Here is a 25,369-nt window from a genome sequence, read left to right on the forward strand (position 1 = left end):
CCTAAGTCCCAGGGGCCTTGGCTTCTCAGAGCCTGGTGTGCTGGGAGGCCCCCTGCTGGGAAGCATGGGCATCCAAGTGGTGGGGCTTGAAACTAAACTCACTCTCTGTCCCTAGGGCTCTGATAAGAGTCCAGATAGGGTCTTTTCTCTCACCACCCCAAAATAAAACTTTTGGTGACTGGAGCTACAGCTTCCAAATGTCACTCTTTTACCTGGTTCTTTTGAAGCTAATTAGCACATCGATTATTTTTTACCTCAGTGGTTCAAGTTTTCTGTACATTCTCAAAGAAAAAATAGATTTACCTCAAGATAAAAGCTCTTCTATTGCTAATCGTGTATATTCAGAAAAGCCTGGGCTGGTGTCTCTTGATATAGTGGCCATATTCCTGTCTGCCAGTATTGCTGCTAATTAAATTCACGAGCCAGGGCCTTATTCACCACAAATTAATGAAAAGGGACTTTGTGAGGAGAAAGCCATGTATTATATAGGACATGTTGTGGAGTCAAGACTAGTCCTAGCTCTGTAAACCAATAAATTCAGTGTCACTGGTTTCAAATCATTTAACCTGTTTTGAAGGAAGGAAATAAATGTTTATTTTAAAGCACCTATTATGTGACGGGCACTGTGCTAAGCATTTCACAAATATGTCATTTGATCCTCACAACAACCCTGGAAGATAGGTGCAGTTATCCCCATTTTGAGGTTGAGTAAACTGAGGCAGAGGTTTAAGTAACTTGCCCAAGATTATGAAGCTAGGAAGGGTATGAGGATGGATTTGAACTCTGTTCTTCCTGATTCCAGACCCAGCACTGTGCCACCTAGCCGTCTCCCATTGTCTGGGTCTCAGTTTCCTCATGTGCAGGAAGAGAGCTTTAGTTGAAATGATCCTTCCTTCCATTGATATAGCATTATAGGCTTAAAGCTGGAAAGAACCTTGGCGGTCATCTAGCTTAATCTCTACAGATGAAGAAACTTAATGGTAAAGTAACTCCATCTGTCATCTGATAGTAATGAAGATTTGTTGGACTTGAGGTGGTGGACCTTCCCCTAAATAAGTGAACACAAATTCTTCAAAGGACATAGGGGCATACTTCAAAAAACCCCATCAATCCAATTCAGGAAGATGAGGGTACAGCACCTGGGATAAAGTTTAGTGATGAAATGACTTGAAAGTTACTGACAAAGGCCATGAACACTTCTTTTCTAAAGGACAAGAAAACTGCTTGCAAGTGGACTGCTTCTAGTCCTTAAGCCAGTCATTTTTCAGAAAGGCAACCGTATACTGCTATATAGGTCATAGCTGAACAGCCTTTATCATGAGAGAGACAAAAGAAGCAAAAGCACGTTGGCTGGCTTCTTAAAAAAGAAAGTTTCCAATGCAACTCATGGTATCAGTACCCATCTACATACCAGCTACCTTAGCAAATATTCTACAGTAACTGATTTAAAAAGGATAGAATCATTAAGAGAAAGTTAGGTCATGTTTCGGATGCTGTTACTAAGGAAGGGAAGAGTGTGTGTATTTTACAAAGACCCATTAAAGAGTGAAAATGGAAAAAGGCCAACGCTTCACTTATCTAGAAAAGTCCCTTATGCAAAACAGTTTATTCCTTGATGTGGTAAAAGATTGGTCACCCTGTCGAGAATGTGGGCACCACCTCTGTGTCTGCAGCTGCAGGGAGTCTGCCCCCCTCCCCCTCCTGATCTGCTCGACACAACCAGGCAGGGGATCCCATGTTAAGCACTGGTTGGTTCTTTAGAGTGGCAAGGGGGGCTGTTAGCCTGCAAGGTGGGGGTAGTGAAGTCTGGGAGATTGGGGAGGAGGGGGAGAATGAGAGGGGAGGGTAATGAAAACAGAAGTCATCCCTGAATTCCAACTGCTGTAGGTTTAGCTTCCTGAGTTTCCAACTTGGTAACACAGAAGTAACATTTTCTAACATTTTAACTTTAAAATAGGCCCCTTTAATGATAAAACCGGTAAAGCTGGTTTTAGTTGGATTTCATAGTCCTTAACTGTTTATTTTAAAGATCAGATATACACAACTGGACTCACCTAATAGAGGCTTGGCCCACAGTGAACTAATACTAGACAAATAAGGTATTACACTTTTTTTGATAGAACTGATGGATAAAGGTTGGATTTTTTTTTGTTTTTTTTTTAAGTGAGGCAATTGGGGTTAAGTGACTTGCCCAGGGTCACACAGCTAGTAAATGTTAAGTGTCTGAGGCCGGATTTGAACTCAGGTACTCCTGACTCCAGGGCCGGTGCTCTATCCACTGCGCCACCTAGCTGCCCCAAGGTTGGATGTTTTAACAAGAACTGAAGACAGGGTCCAGGCAAATGGAAAAGGAGACAAAGGGAGGTGAAAGGGAGAGCAGCAGTTCTTAACCTGGGATCTGTGAACTTATGTTAGTAACTGTATTTCAACATAGCTGGCTTCCTTTGTAATCCTGCGTATTTTATTTTGTGCATTTAAAAACCATCTTCTGAGAAGGAAGGGATCCATAGACTTTACTACATTGTTTAACGGAGCTGTGACACAAAAAAGGTTCAGAACCCCGGGACAGTGAGAACTAGCAAACGCAGGTAAAAAGGCAGAAATAAACATTGTTTGGGAGCTGCTTTGCATATCTTGTTTCATTTGATCTTTAGCAACCCTGGGAAGTGGGTACTATTATTATCCCCATTCTAAAGATGAGGAAGGAAACCAAGCACACAGGCTGACTTGCTCAAGTTCACAAGGCTAGTTAGAGACTTGAGGCAGGATTCAAACTCAGGCCTCTGACTCCAAGTACATTGGAACCCCTTACTGCCTCAGTTACAAAATGGGATATCTGCACTCTGGTTCTTCTTGTTTGTCCTTCGTTTTCCACCAGGACCGATGACATCATAGTTGATATCCTGACTTTTGTGTGAATTGGCCTTGAGACAGAGCTACACAGAAGTCAGCCTCACTCTCTCTTCCAGAGTCACCATAGTCTGGTGACAAAAGCCATAGCTGAACTGTGGAATGCAGCCTACTAAAAGAACTGGACACCCTTTTGCCCAAATCCAAAAAGCCAAAAAATTCATATAAGAAATAGAGGCTTGACATTTTTTGTAATCATTAGAAGGATAATATGCTCCATTCCCCCTCACCACACCCAAAACAAGCTTTCAAATAAAATAGAAATAGAAGTAAAAATAGAAGCAAAGCATTTTAAACTCCATATATTGGAGAGATGAAGCACATTTCAGAGCACTTAGCTCTTAAACAGGAAAATGGAAACAGATTTAATTTGGCCCTAGTAATAAGACCAGTGATAACAATAACTTTTCTTGATCAATTCTATTTATATCATATAAAAACTGAACAACACAATCACCTAAAATTAGAAATCTTGATGCCCCATGGACAAAAATCACAAGTGGCAATGTCATTATATTATAATTAAGCCAGTAAATCAAACAGGGACCTTTTGGGTACCTCGGTCCTCCAGTTTCACAGCATACATGCTAAAACCATTGAAGGCAGCCTAAGAGTATGGGACCTGACCAAGGCAGAGTTTTTTAGGCACCTAGTTTGTTCCAAAATACACAACTTTCCTCAATGCCAATCCACCCACAATCTTTGGTAAACAAATCAAACCAATGCAAGCTCTTGGGGACTCTGAGACCTCTCAAAGTCAGTTGCAGGACTTGGGGAGTAATTCTGCATGGATGCAGATACCTCTATTGTTTCTGGGTACAATGCAGAACTCCCACCACTCAGAGGCACAATATGGAGACCCATCTAGCGGCCATGATTATGAGCGGCTTCTTTTCTTAATAAAGCAGTCTCACATATATGTACATCTAAACTCCCAATGAAGAAAAAATATCATCAATGTCATCCATGTCTCTGACAGTTTCTGAGGTAGTGTTCTTTTCTTTTACTTGAGCCAATGTTGGTGACTTCATTGTACCATTACAATTTTCAAGGAGATTTGCATTTCTGTTGTCCAGCAGTTGGCTCTTTTTCAATGTCAGTTCAGGTCTATGAATTCTAAGGTCTGAGAACGTTCTTTTAGTGTCTCCCTCTGTAACAATCTTCTCAGTCTGCTGAAGAAACTGCTGAATTTCCTTTAGAACAGTAGGCTGAGACTTTCTCTGTGGTTTCCTCTGCTGCTTTAGAAATTTATTCTGTGAACTGATTCGTCTCAGGTGGCACTTTGAAGACATGTTACCCAAGCCATGGAGAAAGAAGTTACAGATGGATGTTTTTATGCATTTCAATTTCTTGGGCAAGCTTTTAAAAGAGAAAGGAAAAAAATTTTAAACCTATTAGAGAAAAATATATCAGAATCCCTCATTTTCTGTTTTTTCTGTTCTTTCCATCTCTGTGAACAAAATATAAAAATACACAATTCAATTTTACAAATACTGAGTGCCTAGTCTGTGCAAAGCACAGTACAAGATGAAAGGGAGATGAAGACAAAAATAAGAGTCCCCGCTTGAAGTGTTGTCTTGTTTTGCTATTTTGTTTTTTTCCCTCCCTTTCTTCTTCATTATAAGGGATGGCTCTGGGTAGGTGAGGGAGAAGGGAAATGAATATGATATAAAAACAAAAAGGAACATGTAGTTCCGAAGAACATAAGCTTCTTGAGCACAGGGACTATATAATTTTTTATTTTAATATACTTAGCACTTAGGAAAATATGGGCACTTTTTTGTTTGGCTGGGGTTTTTCGGAGGCAAGCAGGGTGACTTTCCCAGGATCATATAGCTAGTAAGTACTGGAGGCAGGATTTGAACTTAGAGGTCCTCCTGACTCCAGGGCTGATGCTCTATCCCCTGTACTACCTAGCTGCCCCAATGTAGATACTTTTGGGGGGGGGGGGGGCAATGAAGGTTAAGTGACTTGCCCAGGGTCACACAGCTAGTAAGTGTCAAGTGTCTTGAGGCTGAATTTGAACTCAGGTCCTCCAGAATCCAGGGCTGGTTCTCTATCCACTGTACTACCTAACTGCCCCAATGTAGACACTTTTAATAAATGTTTGCTGACCTGAGAGTTCAAATTTGATCTCCAAATTTCTGTTTTCAGACTATTACTTCCATATCATCATCATTATTTTTGAGGATACAATATCATTCCATTACATTCATATGCCACAATATTGTTATGCTATAAATATTGTTAAGCATGTGGGTCTTTTACCTCTGTTTTTGATCTCCTTCAGCTATATGCTTAGTAATAGCACTGCCAAGTCAAAAGGTATGTACAATTAGGGATGTTTAGGGTATGTATAGTTCCAAATTGTTTTCCAACATGATTGAACTATTGCACAAATCCACCAACAGAAAGATGTAAGGGGACACAAGTAAATTTGTTATTACCTTGCTGAGTTTAATACATACAGGCTTCTTAAAATGCCAAGAGTCTCTAACAAGGGTCAACAAACTATGATGAGCTAAGAATAGATTTTACATTTTGAAATATAATGTATTTAAATACATCAGCTCTTAGCTCAGAGCTAGACAAAAAAGGTAGAGTTCTTTCTTATTTTTTTTTCATAAACAAAGTTAACAATTTTAAAAAGGGGGAAATTTAAATAAAAATAGATAGAATGCTTCTCCACAATACAGCTTGTGCATTTCCTAAAGAAAACATAGTAAGGATTCAATAGGGAAAAAAATGGATATGAAGTGGAGAAAGGGAGGCCTAACAAAGACAAAACAGAATTGCACAATTTAAAAGCAGCAGACACAAGGCTTCTCCTGAAAAGGAAGGAGCTGGATGCTGTGAGGAGGAAGCTGTTTCTTGTCCTCCAAAACCAGAGCCACAGATGCTCTCAGATGAGTTATCAGTCAGGTACGGTCAGAGGAAGAATTCAGTAGCAGTCGGTGATGATCCCCACCTCCCTGAATATACTGAGGAAGCTATCTGTCAAACTGATGTGATACCAGAGAGTGCTGCTGTCTTCCTGAGGAATGATGTATCCATGACACAACAGAGAACTTCCCAAACTTGCCAAAGTGGATTATGACGACTGGTGATTCACTTCAGTGGTAAAACTACGACAACAACAACTAATATTTATATAGGGCTCAGTATGTGCCAGGCACTGTGCTAAGCACTTTACAAAATTATCTCATGTGATCCTCACAACCACCCTGAGAGGTGGGTGCTATCATTATCCCCATTTTACAGATGAGGAAACTGAGGCAAACGGAAGTTAAAGTGACTTGCCCATTGTCCAACAGCTATTAAGTGTCTGAGAATGGATTTGAACTCAGGTTCTCCTGAGTTCTCCAGCACTTCTATCTACTGTATCAGAGCAGAGGGGATTCTGTGGAACTCTAAACAATGGAAAAAGAAAAGTTTTCAATAAAAATCCATTTAAGATAAGAGAGTGAAAAGTGAGTATGTTTCTTTGTTAAGCATTAGTAAATGTGAGAATTAGCGAAAGGCACAAAAAAGGCAAAAAGCCTTCACTGTTTGTCCCCCAAAGCTGTAGTCTATTAACTCTGACTTACCTGTACCCTTGAGCTTCCACATGTTTAAGCCGGTTACTTTTTAGAAGCTTGTTACCCAGAAAGGTGACTTTATGCTTCAGTTTTTTCCTTCTACACCAGAAAATGGCCATTTGGATTTCTTCTGAAAGTTGTGTAAAAGATTGTGCCTCTCGGATCTTCAGGGCAAGGTTTCTGGCACCAGAGGATCCTCCCAGGGGCTGGGAAGAGCCAATGGCTTTTCGTACTCTCCTCTCAGAACATACAGACTTGAAGCCAGCATCCTGGAGTGGGGACAGGTGAGAAAAAGAAAGGCAGATGTTATCCTGACCTGGGAACTAACAACCTGCATTAGCAGAAACTGGTGGGTGACAAGCCCTAAGGCAAGGGAAAGCTTGACTTAAAGACATTACAACAATATAAAATGTATTGACAAACACATATTTTTAAAAATACAAAGTACTTTTATTTCACGAAATTTTAACTCAAAGACAGCATTGGTCCAATAGTTAGCAAGCTGGACTTGAAGATGAAATGTGTCTTCCCTCTGACACAGACTAGCTCTGTGACCCTAAGTCACTTCCCCTTCTTTCCATGTCCCCTTCCACACTCCGCTTCCTTCCTCCCTCCCCCTCCCTTCTCCTCCTTCCCCCTCTAGTGCCCTCAGGGAAGTCTCCAAGGCTAAGTTACTGAGTAAGCTGCTGAGCGACATTTGCTAACTGAAGTTTCTACCACTAATAAAAAGTACAGGTTAGACAGACAGACAGACAGACAGACACACACACACACACACACACACACACACCCCTTGCCCTCATGAAATAAATGTAACTCAAAATAATTTTTTTTTTACTTTCTTAACTTCAATATATAGATTTAAGGAAACCCATAACTTAAATTATTTTAAAGCTCTTAATTAAACTTTCTACTGCATTTTGGTCAATTTTTGGAAAGGCCAGTTTTTTTTTTTAATGAGCTTTGACATACATAACAGAATAGAACATGCAACCCAGAATAAACTCCCAGAGATAGTAAGTACTCTACACAACTAACTTCTTCTTTTTTTTTTTTAAGGCAATGGGGGTTAAGTAACTTGCCCAGGGTCACACAGCTAGTAAGTGTCAAGTGTCTGAGGCTGGATTTGAACTCAGGTACTCCTGAATCCAGGGCCAGTGCTTTAACCACTGCGCCATCTAGCTGCCCCATAACTAACTTCTGATCCAAGTCACATGCTTTCCACAACTGACCTACCACAAACCATTTTTCAGCAGTATATGCATATCTAGCACTCTTCTTCAGTATTCAGTCCCTAACATGCTTGTTGACTATATCAATCATCTACCAACTAACTCTAGCCCTACTTCCTTCTCCTCTTATCTCTACTGTCCAGTAAAGCTTGGGCATCTCCAATTTCCACAATATTTTCTACTTCTAAGACTGTGAGGAACAACAGAAATGGCAAGAACTGGTTCCCCAGGAGGCAAGCAACCTTCAAAGGCATTCAATAAAGAATAAGTTCTCACTAAGAAAAGGGTTGTAGGCCACACTAGGGTTACCAGATTTGGAGGGAAAGTGTAACCTGTATTCAAACCAAGTAAAATACATCTAGTTACTTTTAATTCAATTCAATTAAAGAAACTTTATTTTTTTTTTTGGTGAGGCAATTGGCGTTAAGTGACTTGCCCAGGGTCACACAGCTAGTAAGTGTTAAGTGTCTGAGGCCAGATTTGAACTCAGGTCCTCCTGAATCCAGGGCTGGTGCTCTATCCACTGTGCCACCTAGCTGCCCCTAAGTTTGCAAGTTTTAACCTCTATTTGGTGTATATAATTTGATCTTTGTTCTTTGTGCTATTCCCAGGAGCTCAGATATCAACAAGTGAAAAATTGCATAAATTAACCAGACTAGTCACCTAGTTCTTACTAGAAGGATTACTAGGAAAAATCACCCCTATGTTCTGGATCAGCTCACCACATGAAAGCAGCCCCTGAAAGCTTTAATACTGTAGTTATTATACATGCCAGATCCCAGCAGAACTCTCGCAAAATTCACCTCCAAACAACTTTATAATAATGCTTTGAATAACATTTTAGAATAGCAGAGCCAACAAAAGTCCAGAGAGAGATATTTTTCTAGCCTAACACAACTTAGGAGATCCATAGGACATTCTGAGTCATAGTAGAGGATGAAGAGGAGCACTTGTGGTCCATTACAAAGGAAGAGTGAACCTGGTCACAATCACAAGGCCAAGAGGAATACTAGTAGTTGCAGCAATAGGAGAACAGGGATTCAGGTCAGAGTTCCAGAGCCAAGAGGAACACTAGCCCTTGTGGCTACAGGAAAGCAGTAAACACCAGAGCACAAATCAGGAAAACAGTTACCACACCTCTCCCAAGATCACACCACTTTGGAAGCACTGAAAATTTGGAGACTCCCAGAACTAGCTCTGAAAACAGCAGCATGAAAAAGCCCAAAGTTTGGCACAGTGCATCCTAACCCCAAGGTGAGTGGAGCCCAACTTTAACATAAAGTTCAAAGGGAAGAAATAGGCTGCAAAAATGGGCAAACAACAATAACAACAACAAAAAAAAACCTGACCATAAAAATCAACTAGAGGGGCAGCTAGGTGGCGCAGTGGATAGAGCACCGGCCCTGGATTCAGGAGTACCTGAGTTCAAATCCGGCCTCAGACACTTAACACTTACTAGCTGTGTGACCCTGGGCAAGTCACTTAACCCCAATTGCCTCACTAAAAAAAAAAAAAAAAAAAAGTAAAAAAAAAAAATCAACTAGAGTGGCAGGGAATACCAAGAAAGGCATAAACTTAGAGGAAGACAACAATGTGAAAACAGCCACAAGCAAAGCCTCAAAGAAAACTGCTGCCAAAGGCCAGCAAGAATTCCTGGAAGAGTTAAAGAGATAAGAATGATAGAGGAAAAATGAGAAAAGAAATAAGAGTGATGCAAGACAATTATGAAAAGATAATTAACAACTTTGTAAAAGAGGCACACGCAAAAAAATTACATCTTAAAAAACAGAATTGGCCTAATGGAAAAGAGGCAAAAAATTCAATGAAGAAAAGAACTCCTCAAAAAGCAGAACTGGCCGGGGCAGCTAGGTGGCGCAATAGATAGAGCACCAGCACTGGATTCAGAAGGACCTGAGTTCAAATCTGGCCTCAGACACTTGACACTTACTAGTTGTGTGACCCTGGGAAAGTCACTTAACCCCAATTGCCTTACCAAAAAATTAATTAATTAATTAATTAAATTAAAAGCAGAATTGGCCAAATGGGGGGGAAAGGTACAAAAGCTCACTGAAGAAAATAATTCCTTGAAAATCAGAATTTGGCAAATTGAAGCTAATGATTCCATAAGACTTCAAAAAATAGTAAAACAAAGTCAAAGGAATGAAAAAAATAGAAAAAAATTTGAAATATCTCATAGGAAAAACTGACCTCGAAAACAGATCAAGGAAAGATAATTTAAGAATTATTAGGCTACCTTGAAAGCCAAAATCTAAAAAAGAGTCTAGACATAAACTGTCCCAATATCCTAGATCTAGAGGGCAAAACGGAAATTGAAAAAATCCAAAAATCACCTCCTGAAAGAGATCCCAAAATGAAAACTCAAAATATTATAGCCAAATTCCAGAGCTCCCAGGTCGAAGAGAAAATATTACAAGCAGCCAGAAGGAAACAATTCAAATATCATGGAGCTACAGTCAGGATCATACAAGATTTAACAGTGTCTATGTTAAAAGAGCAAAGGGTTTAAAATATGATATCCCGGAAGGTAAAGGAGCAATGATTACAAAGAAAAATAACCTACCCAGCAAAACTGAGTATAATCCTTCAGAGGAAAAAAACTGACATTTAATGAACAAAACTTCCCAGTATTCCTGATGGAAAGAACAGAGCTGAAAAGAACTTTAATATTATTAGGAGAGTTAAAAGGAGACTATATAGACATAGGGCATAGGTCTGAGATGATTATGTTTGGATCAGCTCAAAAAAAAAAGTAGGGGTGAGAAGAAGAAATGTACTTGGAGAAGGGGGAAGGGAAAGACACAAATGGGGAAAAGTTTCTCACATAAAAGAGGGATGCAAGGAAGAACTTCTATAGTGAAAGAGAAAATAAGCAGGTGGCAGGCAATGCCTGAATTTGACTTTTATTAGAATTGGTTCAAAGAGAGAAGAATACTTAAAAATACTCAATTGAGTATAGAAATCTATCTTACTTAATAGGGAAATAAGAGGGGAAGGGGACAAGAAATGTGGTTTGGGGAGTATGATAAAAGAAAAGACTAAGAGAGGCAGGGGTCAGAAACAAAACAAACTTTTGAGGAAGGACAGGATAAAACGTCAGATGAACACAAGAAAACAGGATGGAGTGAAATACATAGTAATCATAACTGTGAATGTAAATGGAATGAGTTCACCCATAAAAAGGAAATGGATAGCAGAATGGATTAGAAACCAGAATCCAACAACATGTTGTTTACAAGAAACATACTTGAAAAAGAAAAGACATACACAGAGTTAAAATAAAGAACTGGAGCAGAATTCATCATTTTTCAATTCAAACAGAAAAAGCAGAGGTAGCAATCATAATCTAAGACATAGCAAAAGCAAAACCAGACCTAATTAAGAACTACATTTTGCTAAAGGGTACCATCGACAATGAAGTAATCTCAAAAAATTTCTACAAGTTTCTCTGTTAAAGCCCTCATTTTTCAATTATGTTGGGAACTGAGTCAAATTATATAATAAGAGCCATTCCCCAACTTATAAATGGTCAATGGATAGGAACCAACAGTTTTCAGAAGAAGAAATCAAAGATATCTATTTTCATATGAAAAAAATGCTCTAAAATCACTATTGATTGGAGAAAGGCAAATTAAAACAACTAACATACCACCTCACACTTATCATGAATGGCAAGCAATGGAGAGGATAAGAAAAAATAGACATGTTAATCAACTGTTGGTAGAGTTGTGAATTGGTCCAACCATTCTGGAGAATAATTTTAAACTATACCCAAAAGGTTATAAATCTGTGCATACTCTTTGATACTGAAATATCACAATTAGGTCTGTACCCCAAAGAAGTCAAAGAAAAAGGAAAAGTGCCTATAAGTACAAAAATATTTATGGCAGTTCTTTTTTTTTTGGTGGCAAAGAACTGGAAATTGAAGGGATGCTCATCAACTGGGGAATGGTTGAACAACTTCTGGCATGGGATCATGATGGAGTACTATTGTGCTATAAAAAAGATGAGGGCGGTGGTTTCAGAAAAACATGGCAAGACCTGTAAGAACTAAAGTAAAGTGAGAAGAATCAGTTACAATGATGATCAACTAGGAAGGACTTGGCTACTCTGATCAGTACAATGATCCAAGATAACTGCAAAAGACTCAGGACGAAAAAATGCTATCTACCTCCAGAGAGAACTGATGAACTCTGAATGTAAACTGAAGTGTAATTCTTCTGCTTTCTTCTGTTTTCTAAACACTATTGTTAATATGTAATAAATTTAAAAACACACAAACCATGGTAGTTTTGTGCTTTGGTCGTTTGCAAAAGGCCTTCAGGTCAAATCCTGATGACATTTCTGTGGAAATAGAAAAATCACTCAATTTAGTCAATTTAGTATAGCACGAACTCTTTTTCAAATGGACAATAACCTTAAAATCTAAATGCCCAAGTTCAAAAATTTATCCATTACCCTAAACATGAAAAAGGATAACTATCTCTTATTAGGGATACCTGTCTTGTACTCAGTAACAACTTTATAATTAAGATGAACATAGACACTAAAATCTGTCCTAGTTAATACAAATGTATAGCTAGGGCAAATGCCCAGTTTAGACAAAGACAGGATGAAAATCAAACAAAAATGAGTTACCTTTGTGGGTTTTCCTCTTCTGCACTGCCTTCCCAATATCCACATTATTTGTTGTCTTTATCTTCATTTGTTTAGCTTTTGGGGGAACTTCTAAGGCTATTTCTTGAATAGACTTGTTTGATTCCTCTTTTGATAGAAATAGTTTGTTAAGCAATTTGGTTACTCCTTTAGCTACCATCTTTTTCTTAATGATATCAAGATAGGCCTCTCCCAAAAAATCTTTAAGGTCAACAGGAAAGGTAAAATTGTTGAAGTAAGGCATTGGTTGAATCCTGGATACTTCTTGCAGCAATCTAAACAAAGGCTTATATAAAGAAACAAGTTTTTTTAAAAGATCCTTATACAGAACCCTGGGGGAAAAAATAGAAATTTATAAGTTAGTTAGAATATTATAAACTTGTTAAAATAATGCATTAAGCTACTATATGTGTATATTACATATACATACATATATTTTCACTCCCAATTCCTATACAATCTTAAGTCTACAAAACACTATCTGCCAAATTATTATTGCCATTTCTAGTAAGACGTATAAAAAGATTTCTTTTCTTTTCTAATATACTCTATAGCTTTATACCAATTAGGAAAAGAAAACTGCTTCAAAAGAGATTTGGGGTAGACAGAAACACTCTCAAGCTTGTAGAATTTAAAAGAATTTGCTAAACCTATTCAAAAATATGGAAGCTATGGGGGGGAAATTGTAAATATATAAGAAATAGTGTAATTTAAAATAGGGACTGTGATAACTTCCATAATACTCCTCCCTAATCCAAGACCCCATTAGAAGCCATGTTGTTTAAACTATACAGGTAACTCTTCCAAATTTGACCTCTGTGCCTCAGATTCAAAGATTTTCTTTTGAACTATATTATTAATAATCATCTCATTAATATTCAACTGTGTCCAAAAGAATAAATCAAGTAAAAAAGGGAACATAAGATCAGCCTTGCATTGTATTGTCATTTTCTGATGGGGAAAAACAAAATCTCACTGGGCTATCCTATCTCTCAATAATAAAAACTAATAGTAACTTGCCCAGGGGAATGGGAAAGGAAATACAAACACTGAAATCAAATACTCAGCTATTTCAAAAGTATGTACATACCACACCCTGCTCACCAATCCTGTAATAACAGTGTTTAAAATGATGAATTCTTCCAAACAAAGATGCTTCACTGACAAGCTAGAGGTTGAATTGAATTAAGGTTTAAAAAAAAAAAAAACACAGACAAAAATGACTGTTTGTAATCTGCACCAGAGGTGTCAAACTCCTAGCCCTGGCCCTCAAAACTACCCAGTCCACTGGAACCAGATGAAAATGTAGTTGGGAAATGTTTAATGAAATAAATAAAAGTAAAATATAATGGATAATGTTAATTTGTGGTTTTCTAAGTCAATACATGGTCCAAGGGGATCTATTTCTATTGGAGTTTGACACCACTGCTTTATATATGTTAGAGTAAAATATTGCTGGCAAAGGAAATTCTTGTCATATTTATTAACATTTAAATTAATTTCATTTAAAAGTGCTCAAAACTTAATAATGCATTTACCACTCATGCTAATGCCATTATAATACCTGTATCGCATAAATACTAGCAGACTATAACTAAAGAATAAAAATTTCCTTGACATCAAACATCAAACAATTCCTAGAAAAAGGAGGCAAAAAGCATTGTAGTCTCCCTAGAACACTCCATTTTATAGAAAAACACTATTACACATACTAAAACAATTTCCTACTAAAAAGGAAATATTAAAATTAATTGAAGGATACAGAAATGTCTTGCAGCAACAGTCTAATAAACGTAGTATTAATTTGCAGGTTCCCAAAATCTTCATTAACACAAACTCCACCACTGGCTGACTGGGAATGATGTACTTTTTTGTATTTTCAAGTATATCTTCTCTAGTTGTCAGAAAGAGAAAGATTAAGTTATTAGGTCATGTACTTATTTGCCACATACTTGAGTACCAGGCACTTACAAGAAAGTATTGTCTATGAACACTTTTCAAGCAGAGATGTTTTAAGATCCTTTTTAATCATCACAGCAGATTCTCAATATGGTTATAAATTTCACTGTAATGCAGTGCAGTCTTGATTTTAACCAACCATCCGAGCATCAGAAGCATGCTTTGTTATTACAGACTTCATTGCATTTGGTTTTTGGTTTTTTTTTTTGGTGAGGCAATTGGGGTTAAGTGACTTGCCCAGGGTCACACAGCTAGTAAGTGTTAAGTGTCTGAGGCCACGTTTGAACTCAGGTCCTCATGAGTCCAGGGCCAGTGCTCTATCCACTGCGCCACCTAGCTGCCCCACATTTTGTCTTTATAAAGACTAAGACAGTGAAAAGTTTTGCTAAAATAACCAACGACACATGACAATGTATACAAGAGTAATAGAAGATCTGGAAGGAATCCTGTGGTCCAGTTACCTTGTGTCATGGATAAAGAAACAAAATCTCTGAACAGTTAAGTGATTTGTCCAAGGCCATACAGCTACTTAGTGGCAAGGCCAGGTTTAGAACCCATTTCTTCTAATCCCAATTTAGTGCTCTGCTACAATGAATTCATTAAGTCTAAGCATTCATTGAGTCTTTAGGATTCATTAAGGTTAAGCAACTTTACTACTAGACATGGATGTTCCTTTTTTTTTTTCCATTCTTAATAAAGCAAAATCATAAAGTTGATACTGAAGCAAAAAGCTTTAAACCTCTAGTCTATAAAGTCTTGAAATAACCAGCCTGGTACACTTACTTAGGACACAGCTCAAACAGATCTTGAATGGATCCCTCCAAATTCACACAGTCCATTCGCTTGAGACACTGTTGTACCTGAAACAACGAAGATTAGCATTTGCAATAGGCAAGTAAGATTGCTGATCTCAAACAAGCCAAATCAGACAGATGAATGCAGCTAAGTGTTCCCAAGCATAAAAACACGCAGCAAACTGTGGAGGGAGAACGTAAGGCATTTTGTTGAGTTATAGAAATCAAAGACAAAGAATAAAACACACGTTACCAAAACCAAAGTATTTGAAGGGACAATCTGTCAATTTCCCCAGCCAAACATTTTTATCAATTTCCTGAGCACTTTCTGTAAGAATGACATTATATAAACAGGTGCTATGGAAGACATAGAAGTTACATGAGACTGTCCCTGAGTTTGCATTCTGGCTCTTATACAAATAAAATAAATTCAAGAACAGGGCAACATATATTCGAGTGCCATATTGGAGAGTATGATACAATTAAGTATGACAGAGGGTCAAAGGAGAGATCAGTTCATTCAACTATTAATACTTTTTAAAAATTGTTTTCAATCCTGGGAAGTATAATTTTTCACAATAAAGCACTCTAAATTTGTGAAACGTTAAGTAGACCTATAACACATGTCATAAAAGGGACACCAAGGCAATGCCACATGAGTAGCAGAAAACATATAGGAATAGCCAGAGACACTGCCACAGAGGAGATAGGGCATGAGTTAGGCCTCAAAGAACAGGTAAGAACAGAAGGTTTAGACCTAGCAATTATGTAAAAAATACAAGTTTTTCTTACTTAAGCAATAGAAGCAATCCCAAAAGACAAATCAGATCAATTCATATTTTCTTTCTGCCTTATCTTATAACTTTAGAAAGGTGCCTAAGCTCAATCTTTGATCCTCAGCTGTTCTTTCTCATACTATCTCCCTCAGACAAGGAGGTAGCTGGTACCATGGTGGAGAGAGCTCTGGGACTGGAGTCACAAAGACCTGAGTTCAAATTTGACCTCAGATACTTACTAACTGTATCCACCTAGGTAAGTCATATAACTGCTGTCTGCCTCAGTTTCCTCAACTATAAAATGGAGATAATAATATCACCTATCTCACAGGGCTGCTATAAAGATCAAATGAGAATATTTGTGTGTTTTTTTTTTCTTTTACAGTGCTTAGCACAGTGTCTAGCATATAGTAGGTGCTTAAAAATGTTTCCCTCCTTCCTTATTCATACATTCTCATAGCTTTAATTATCACCCCTCTGCTGATGACACTTATATATTTAATCTTTATTTTAATCACTCACTAAATCTAAAACTACTTACGTCCAGCTAATTACCAGACATTCTCAGTGAAAACATCCAAACCCCAAATCCTCATATTTCCTCCCAACCTTGCTTCCCCACCTAGGTGCTAATCATTTCTCTGTTTCATATCTTACCTAACATCAATATTCAGAAGGCACAGTTAATTTCAAAGAAGCATATAATAGAGAGTATCTATAGTGCTTTCAGGTTTGCAAAGCGCTTTCCAAAATATTTCACAACACTGGGATTCAGTATATACTGAAGTCTCATAATTTTAAATTATGCAAAAGACACCTTTTAAAATGGTTTTTGAGGCTTATTTCTCAAATATATAGAGAACTGAGCTTTACAACAATACAAGTCATTCCCCAATTGACAAGTAGTTTTCAGAAGAAGAAATCAAAGCTATAAGCATATGAAAAAAGGCTCTAAATCGCTATTGATTAGAGAAACACACATTAAAACAACCCTAAGGTACATGAAGGTACATCTATCAGATTGGTTAATGTGACAGAAAAATAAAATGACAAATGTTGAAGGGGATATGGAAAAATAGGGACACAAATGCACTACTGCTAGAGTTGTGAACTGATCCAACAATTCTGAAGAGTGATTTGGAACTATATTCAAAGGGTTAAAGAACCATACATACCCTTTGATCCAACAATACCATTCCATTACTAGGTCTGAACCCCAGGGATTTTTTTTTTTTAAAGTAAAAGGACCTATATGTAGAGGAACATTTATAGTAGCTCTTTTTGTGGTGGCCAAAAATTAGAAATTAAGGGCATGCCTAACAGTTGGAGAATGGCTAAACAAGTATAGTATATGGCTGTGATGGAATACTACCGTGCTATTAAGAAATGATGAACAGATGCTTTCAGAATAATCTGGTAAGATTTACCTGAATTGATGCAAAGTGAAATAAGCAGAACCAGAACACTGTACACAGTATCAGCAATACTGTATGATGAAGAACTGTGAATGACTTAGCTATTCTTAGCAAAGCAACAATCTAAGGCAATCTCAAAGGACTCATAATGAAAAAAAATGCTGTTTACCTTCAGAGAAAGATCAAAGCATACTTTTTATTTTTTAAATTTTCTTTATTATTCTTGTTTTTCTGGTGTGTATTTTCCTTTGCAACACGGGAAAAATATAAATATTTTAAACGACTGCACATGTATAATCTATATCAAATTGCTTGCCTTCTCAGAGAGGGAGTAAAGGGAGGGAGAATTTGGAACTCAAAATTTTAAAAAACAAATGTAAAATTTTCATTTACCTATAATTGAGAAAAAAACATAAAATTAAATGTTAAAAGAAATGGCCTTTGAGGCGATTACATCAAAACCTTTTTTTTTTTTAAATCAATAAACAGTAGGGGGAAATCATCAATTTTCTCTACTTTTCAGTCTTCTGAGCAACCATAAAGCTATGATCTGTTGTAGAAAATAATCTTCCGGAAGTCTATCCTTCCTCATTTCATGTTTCTATCAATGATACCTTAGATGTCTATATTAGCAATTCTTATAAAGACTTTATATAGATGAGAAAATAGGACTACAGGTTAATAGTTGCTAAAGATATAACTAAGAGATAACTTATAATGAAAGAGAGCAAACAGAAGGATGCTTGACATCTCTGACAAGTAAAGTTGTCAGTATTTAAAAAGACAATGGTCCCTTCTGACCTGTTTGAGAGCCAAATATGGCTTGTGGTGACACAGTTTGTTGTGATTACTGTAAAGGATCGCATGCAAGATGCCCGTTTCTGTATCCAAACTTTTTCTCATCAATGACATTCTGACATAGTGGCACTCCTTAATCACACCTTTAATGTATGAACCTGAAAAGAGAGAAATCAAGTCTTATTGTACAAGCAGGTCTATAGCCACTGTCTGCTTTCATATATGTTGAAAGACCTCCCTTTCATTCATATATCACATATTGTTGATTGACATGAAAGTACCTTCAGGGAGCTTATTTGTGAATCTATTTGTTTTTTTTGTTTGTTTTTGTTTTTGTTTTTGTTTTGTTTTGTTTTTAGTGAGGCAATTGGGGTTAAGTGACTTGTCCAGGGTCATAACGCTAATAAGTGTTAAGCATCTGAGGCAGGATTTGAACTCAGGTACTCCTGACTCCAGGACCAGTGCTCTATCCACTGCACGACCTAGCTGCCCCTGTGAATCTATTTGCAAAGTAAATACTATAATAAGAAGTTACTTGAATAAAACTTTATTAAAAACTAGATTGGATGACTGACTAAATACATACTGTGTATTTCTAACAAGTGTGGGCTTTTAAGTCAAAGGCAGAATTACCTCTACAATACCAGAGTATTTGCTTTATAAACAGATTATAAGCTCCCTGAAGGTATTTTCATATCAATCAACAATCATTTATTAAGTGCCAGGCACTGGGAATGCAAAGACAAAAATGAAACATTAAATGCCCCCAAGGAATGTATGTCCAACACAGAAAATCAATTAATCAACATCTACTGAGTGTCATATATGGAAGATGAATGTAACTGGGATGATCATTTGATCCCCAATCCCAATAAGCTTCCATTCTAATAACAGAGACAAGTACATATGTAAACATATACAACATTAACAAAGTTAATACATATATTTTATGTTGCTATTCAGTCATGCCCGACTCTTTGTGACCCCATTTGGGGTTTTCTTGGTTTGCCATTTCCTTCTCCAGATCATTTTGCAGATAAGAAAACTGAAGCAAACAGGGTTAACTGACTTGCACAGGGGTCACACAGCTAGTAAGTGTCTGAGGCCAGAATTTAACTAAGGAAGATGAGTCTTCCTGACTCTAAGCCCAGCACTCTATCCATTGTGCCACCTAACTGCAATATAGTTGTGTGCATGTATATGTACATGTATACATGTGTATATATAAAATGTGTAAATATGGACACACATGAAAATATATACATACAAAGAGAGGCATTCTTTGAGGAGACAAGGAGAGAGTGCATTGCAGGCAAGGGGGACAGTCAATGCAAAGGTACAGAGATGAGAAATGTGTGTCAGGAACAAAGAGATGGTCAGTCTGGCTTGAGTTCCAGAGATCAGAAGGAGAAGTCATATCCAATGAGGCTGGCAAGACAGGTTGGATTAGGCTTTAAAAGTTTATATTTTATCTTCAAGGCAACAGAAGCCAATGACCTAGGCCTATGGAAAATGATTTTGGCAGCAGTGTGTAATAGGGACTATAGTGGTAAGAGACTTGAGGCAGGGGGCAGCTAGGTGGCGCAGTGGATAGAGCACCAGCCTGGAGTCAGGAGGACCTGAGTTCAAATCCGGCCTCAGACACTTATCACTTACTAGCTGTGTGACCCTGGGCAAGTCACTTAACCCTAATTGCCTCACCAAAAAAAAAAAAAGAGAGAGAGACTTGAGGCAGGAAGGACAATTAGGAAAAAAGCTGGTGCAATAATCTATATGAGAGGTGATGAGGACCTGAACTAAGATTAGATCAATGTGTGATTGGAGAGGAGTCAGATGCAAGAACTGTTAAGGTAGAAAACAGATTTGGCAACTGATTAAATATGTGGGATTAGGAAGAGTTAGGATTCAAAGATAATGCCAAGAGTAAGAACCCAAGATGTTAGAAATGGAGAAGTTTGGCAAAAGATAGGATTTGGGGGTGGCAGGAAAGATCCTGAGTTCAGTGTTAGGCATATAGAGTTTAAGATGTCTCCAGGATATCCAGTTTGAAAGATCTAATAAGCTACTGGTGATATGGGACTGAAGCTCAGGAAAGAGACTGAGGGTTAAATACATAGATGTGGGAGTCATCTGCATGAGTTAAACCCAGTGGATTTGATATGGTTACCAAAAGAGAGTAAAGAGGGTCTAGGAGAGAATGGGATGTGGATGAGTCAACAAGGGAAACTCACCAGGAGAACTAATGTCAAAAAAAAAAAACCAGAGGGAAAGGATATTCCATAAGAGTACAAACTAGTCAACATCATCAAAGTGGAAAGGTCAGGAAGGATTAGGTGTGAGAAAGGTCTTTCCTATTTGTTAATTAAGAGATCATTAGTACTTTGAGGAGAGTAGTTTCAGCTGGGTCATTAGGCTGAAAGCCAGATTGCAAAGGGGTGAGGAAGGAGCAAGAAGCAAGGAAGTAGAGGCAACAAAGGTAGACAAGATGAAGGACTTTGGTTGAGAAAGGGAGAAAGCTATATAGGATGATAGCTTAAAGAGATGGCAAGGTCTATTGGGGGGGGGGGTGGCAATGAGGGTTAAGTGACTTGCCCAAGGTCACACAGCTAGTAAGTGTCAAGTATCTGAGGCCGGATTTGAACTCAGGTTCTCCTGAATCCAGGGTCAGTGCTTTATCCACTGTGCCACCTAGCTGTCCCCTGATGGCAAGGTCTATTGAAGGTTTTTTAAGGATGATGGAGACTTGAGTGTCTGAAGGCAATAGGGAAGGAATCAATTGCTAGAGAGAGACTGAAGTTTTAAAAGAGAGGCTGGATGAAGGAGGCAGCAATCTGCTAGAGAAGACAGGGGACTAAATGCATACAAAAAAGAATTAGAGGGGCAGCTAGGTGGTGTAGTGGATAGAGCATTGGCCCTGGAGGCAGGAGTACCTGAGTTCAAATCCGGCCTCAGACACTTAACACTTACTAGCTGTGTGACCCCGTGCAAGTCACTTAACCCCAATTGCCTCACTAAAAAAAAAATAAATCAATAAAAGAATTAGAGGCAAAGAGAGGGCTGCTTCATTGTCAGGGACTGGGGAAAGGGGGAGAGAATGAGAGACATCAAGGGGTTTTGAGATTAAGAAAATAGAAGAAAAGACACATGCCAATATAAGTATATCCAATAGAAATATCAAGTAAATACAAAGTCATTTCCTTGTGCTGCCGCTAGCAACAGGCAGAAAAGGCTTCATGTAAGAGATGTTGAGGTGGGCTTTGGAGGAAGCTAAGGTTTCTAAGAGGCAAAAGTGAAGAGGGTGTGTATTCCAGGCACGGGTAACAGTTTATGCAAAGACATGGGGATGGAATGTCATTCATAAGGAACAAGAAGCCTGTTTGACAGAACCATGTAGTATGGAAAGGAAGTAATGTGTAATAAGGCTGGAGATACAGGTTAAAATCAAGCTGTGATGGGCAAAATAGAGGAGTTTGTATTTTATTTGTATTTGTGTTTAGAGACAAGAGGGAACCAATGAAGAATATTGAGCAGGGGAGTAAAGATTGCCAGACCTATGTTTTAAGAATCTCACTTTGGCTTACATGAGCTGGTGCAAAGTGAAATGTACTGTGTACAAAGAAACAGCAAGATTGTGAGATGATCAGCTGTGAGTAAGTTGGCTATTCTCAGGAATTCAATGATCCAAGAGAACTCTGAAGGACTTATGATGAAAAATGTTATCTATCCCCAGAGAAAGAACTGAACGGGTCTGAAAACAGATTGAAGCATACTTTTTTAACTTTATTTTTCTTGAGGTTTTTTTAGTCTGTTTTCTTTCACAACATGACTAATATGGAAATGTATTTTGCATGACTGCAACATCATGTATACCCTAAAAAAAAAGCTTCATTTAAATTGTAGAAAAGAAAAAAAGAATGTCACTTTGACAAATGTGTTGGAGGATGGATTAGAGAGGGAAGAAAATCGAAGGCAGCTAGTAAGTAGACTATTGCAAGAGTCTAAAGGAGATGTGATTAAGCTAAGATGATAGTCCTATAAATAGACAAAAGAAAACAGATGTGAGAGATACCATGGAGACAGAATCAACAAGTACTGGCAACTGACTAGAAATGCAGAATGAGTGAGAATGAGAGAAGTTCAGGATGATATTAAGGTTGTGAAGCTGGATAACCAGTAAAACAGTGATATCCTCAATAAAAAATGGGGAAGTCTGGAAGATAGGTGGGTTGGGGGATGGGAATAATGAGTTCTATTTGGGACATAGCAAGTTTGAGATTCCTATGGAACATCTGATTCAAACTGTCCACTAGGTCCCACTAACATGGGGCTTTACATATAGACCTGGAAGTTATCTGCAATGAGATGAGAATTGAACCCATGGGAAGTGATTAGGTAACACAGATGATAGAGATGGAATAAAAAAAGATCCAGGTCAAAACCTTACCTTACAATGACAGTTAGTAGGTGGGATAAGAATGCTGAATCAGCAAAGGAGGCTGAGACCACATTACCTAATAGTGTGTTAGGCAGCACTAGAGGTCATGACATCAGGGGCTAATTGATCTAGCTCTAACATCTATTAGCTGTGACACTGAACAAATGACTTTACTTCAGTTTCCTCACTTGTCAAAAAAAGGCTCAGATACTGGTTGTACTGCCTTATTCATAGTTATTATGAAGAAAGTACTTTGTAAACCTTAAAGCACTGTATAAATGTAAAATTAATAATTTCACTTTGATACACCTATGATCTTATTAGTAAGGATACTACCTCTACTGGTATAGATCATAACAAATCCATGCCTTCTTATCTTGTGTGATTTTTGTCCATGACCACCCAAAATCTTTCATAGAGGGACTGTTCGATGCACTGAATTTCTCCCTTTTAAATTTTAATAGTTCATGGACACCAATGCACAATAGGCTGTTATCCTATTCTCCTGATACATGACTGATCAATCTCCTCTTTGTCTTTGATATGTCTTAAGATACTTATTATATACAAGTTATCATTAGCAATGTGTTGCAACTCATATATATATAAAATACATAGCATATGAACTATAACAAATGTTGCTCAGTTGTTTTCAGTTGGTGTCTGACTGGCAAAGATAGCAGAATGGTTTGCCATTTCCCTCTCTAGCTCATTTGACAAATGAGGAACCTGAGGTAAACAGGGTTAAGTGACTTGCCCAGGGTCATACAGCTAATAAGTGTCTGAGGCTGGATTTGAACTCAGGAAGATGAGTTTTCCTGACTCCAGGCTTGGCATTCTGTCCACTGTGCCACCTAACTGCCCAGACACATTACATATTACACGTATAAATAACATTACATAGATCATATATGTTGCAATACCTTGTTTCTATGGCTCTTTGGATCACCTGAAACTTGGAAAGAGGCAGCTATGTGGCTCAATGGATAGTGCCAGACTTGGAGTCAGTAAGACCTGAGTTGAAATCTACCCACAGACTTAACAGCTGTGTGACCCTGGGCAAGTCACTTAACCTGACTTGTCTTCCCCAGTTTCCTATCTGTAAACTGGGGGTAATAATAACTTCACCTACCTGCCAGGATCGTTGTGACGGTCAAATGAAATAATATTTACAAACTTTTGCAAAACTTAATGAACTACATAAAAGCTATTATTTTTTCCATTTTTTCCCCATTAATTCCATTGTTACTATTATCATTCCATGTCGCACCAGCTGAGGAGTCGATTTGGGTCCGGAAAGGATCTTCACAAATCACCTAGCCCAAGATCTCTCTCTCTCCTCTTTTTTTAAACGAATGAGAAAACTACGTCCCAGGATGGTTTAATAGACTCAACCAAGTTTACAAAGGTGGAAGACTCCGAGGAAGGATGTAAACCCGCGTACTCTTACTCCAAAGGGCGCACTCTACTATATGGTATCATTAGTGTCTTGGTTCTCTAGGGGTCAAGGGTGAAGATCGAGTCATCCGCATGCGCAGAAGGGGAAGCGACGCCACGCCAAGTGTGGCCACGCCTCGCCTCTCAACTCCTGGGAGAGGGTTGGTCCTTCCAGGGACGGGGCTCCGCCTCCAGGGGAGGAGTCCCGGAAGTGAAAAAAGTAGTGTTATTCCGCGGAACACGTGTCCTCCCTCATCCCAGTCCTCAGGCCCCAAGCGTCCCCAGCTGCCTGAGGGAAAGTCATGCGTCTCCTCCTCGTCCAACGCCCCTTACTCACCAATCACTCCGTCTTTGTCTACTATGGCCACTGTGCTCAAACTTCCCGGGCTCGGGATCCGCAGCCGATTCCAGGGCTCCCGCTCCAGACAAGGCGCCACCGAAGCCATCTCGGAAAAGAGAAGGGAGGAGGGGATGGGGGCGGAGCTAGGACAGGACCAAATCAAGCCGAGGCGCCGCGCGGGGGAGGGGCCAGGGAGAGACTAACTCCGGGAATGGGGGAGGCAACGTTGGAAGAGAGGAGGAAGGAAGAGCAAATGAAGCATTAATTTTTCTTAAGCTCCGATCTGAGCATGTGGCTCCTGAGTTCAGCTATCTCCATAAACTCCTGTATTTAGCTTTCAAAGCGGAATGCAACCTGGTCCCATCCAGTCTTAGCCCCATTAGACATTTCTACCCTTCCCACTTTCTGAACACACACACACACACACACACACACACACACACACACACACACACACACACACACACAGTGTTAAGACAATTAATTGTGTTAGAGTCCCAAGTAGGGTGAGGAACGGAAAGATCTAAGATATATTGTAGCAACTGAATCAACTGGAATTGTCAGATGAATAGACAAGGAAAAGGGAGCCACTCAATAGCTGTGTGACCCCAGGCAGCCAGTCATTTACAACCTCTCTCTACCTTAATTTCCTCTTCTGTAAAATGGGAATAATAATAGTTCTTAATGGGGCAGTTAGATGGTGCAGGATAGAGTGCTGGGCCTGTCAGGAAGACCTGAGTTCAAATCCAACCTTGGACACTTCCTAACTGAGTGACCCAGGGCAAGTAAGCCATTTAACCCTATTTGCCTCAGTTTCTTCATGTGTCAAATGAACTGGAGAAGGAAATGGAAAACCATTCCAATATCTCTACCAAGAAACCCCAATTGGGGTCACAAAGAGTAGGATATGACTAAGCAACAATAGCTCTTGCCTTCCAGAGTTGTTGAGGATCCCTTGAGCTTGCCTAAGTAATAAGTTTTATACACCTTAAAGCACAATATAAATGCTAGGCATTATTCT

General features: G+C 38.6%; 1 protein-coding gene across 3 annotated transcripts; it reads right to left on the bottom strand.

Annotated features, from left to right (window-relative positions):
- Window positions 1-749: 749 nt before the first annotated feature.
- On the bottom strand, window positions 750-24,469 carry NEPRO (nucleolus and neural progenitor protein). Of its 3 annotated transcripts, none has more exons than XM_043991116.1 (9): window positions 24,346-24,462; window positions 18,140-18,294; window positions 15,137-15,213; window positions 14,157-14,288; window positions 13,485-13,562; window positions 12,377-12,726; window positions 12,021-12,082; window positions 6,498-6,757; window positions 750-4,269 (listed from the first exon to the last, which is right to left on the bottom strand). In XM_043991116.1, exons 1-9 carry the CDS (start codon window positions 24,452-24,454, stop codon window positions 3,837-3,839), a joined length of 1,656 nt encoding a protein of 551 aa, XP_043847051.1. In that variant the 5' UTR covers window positions 24,455-24,462; the 3' UTR covers window positions 750-3,836. The 3 variants fall into 3 exon arrangements, with proteins under 3 accessions (XP_043847051.1, XP_043847052.1, XP_043847054.1); XM_043991117.1 differs by lacking the exon at window positions 24,346-24,462 and adding an exon at window positions 23,704-24,029; XM_043991119.1 differs by lacking the exon at window positions 18,140-18,294 and having other exon boundaries at window positions 24,346-24,469.
- Window positions 24,470-25,369: the final 900 nt, after the last annotated feature.

The sequence above is a fragment of the Dromiciops gliroides genome, chromosome 3, assembly GCF_019393635.1.
Source record: "Dromiciops gliroides isolate mDroGli1 chromosome 3, mDroGli1.pri, whole genome shotgun sequence".
Taxonomy (NCBI): domain Eukaryota; kingdom Metazoa; phylum Chordata; class Mammalia; order Microbiotheria; family Microbiotheriidae; genus Dromiciops; species Dromiciops gliroides.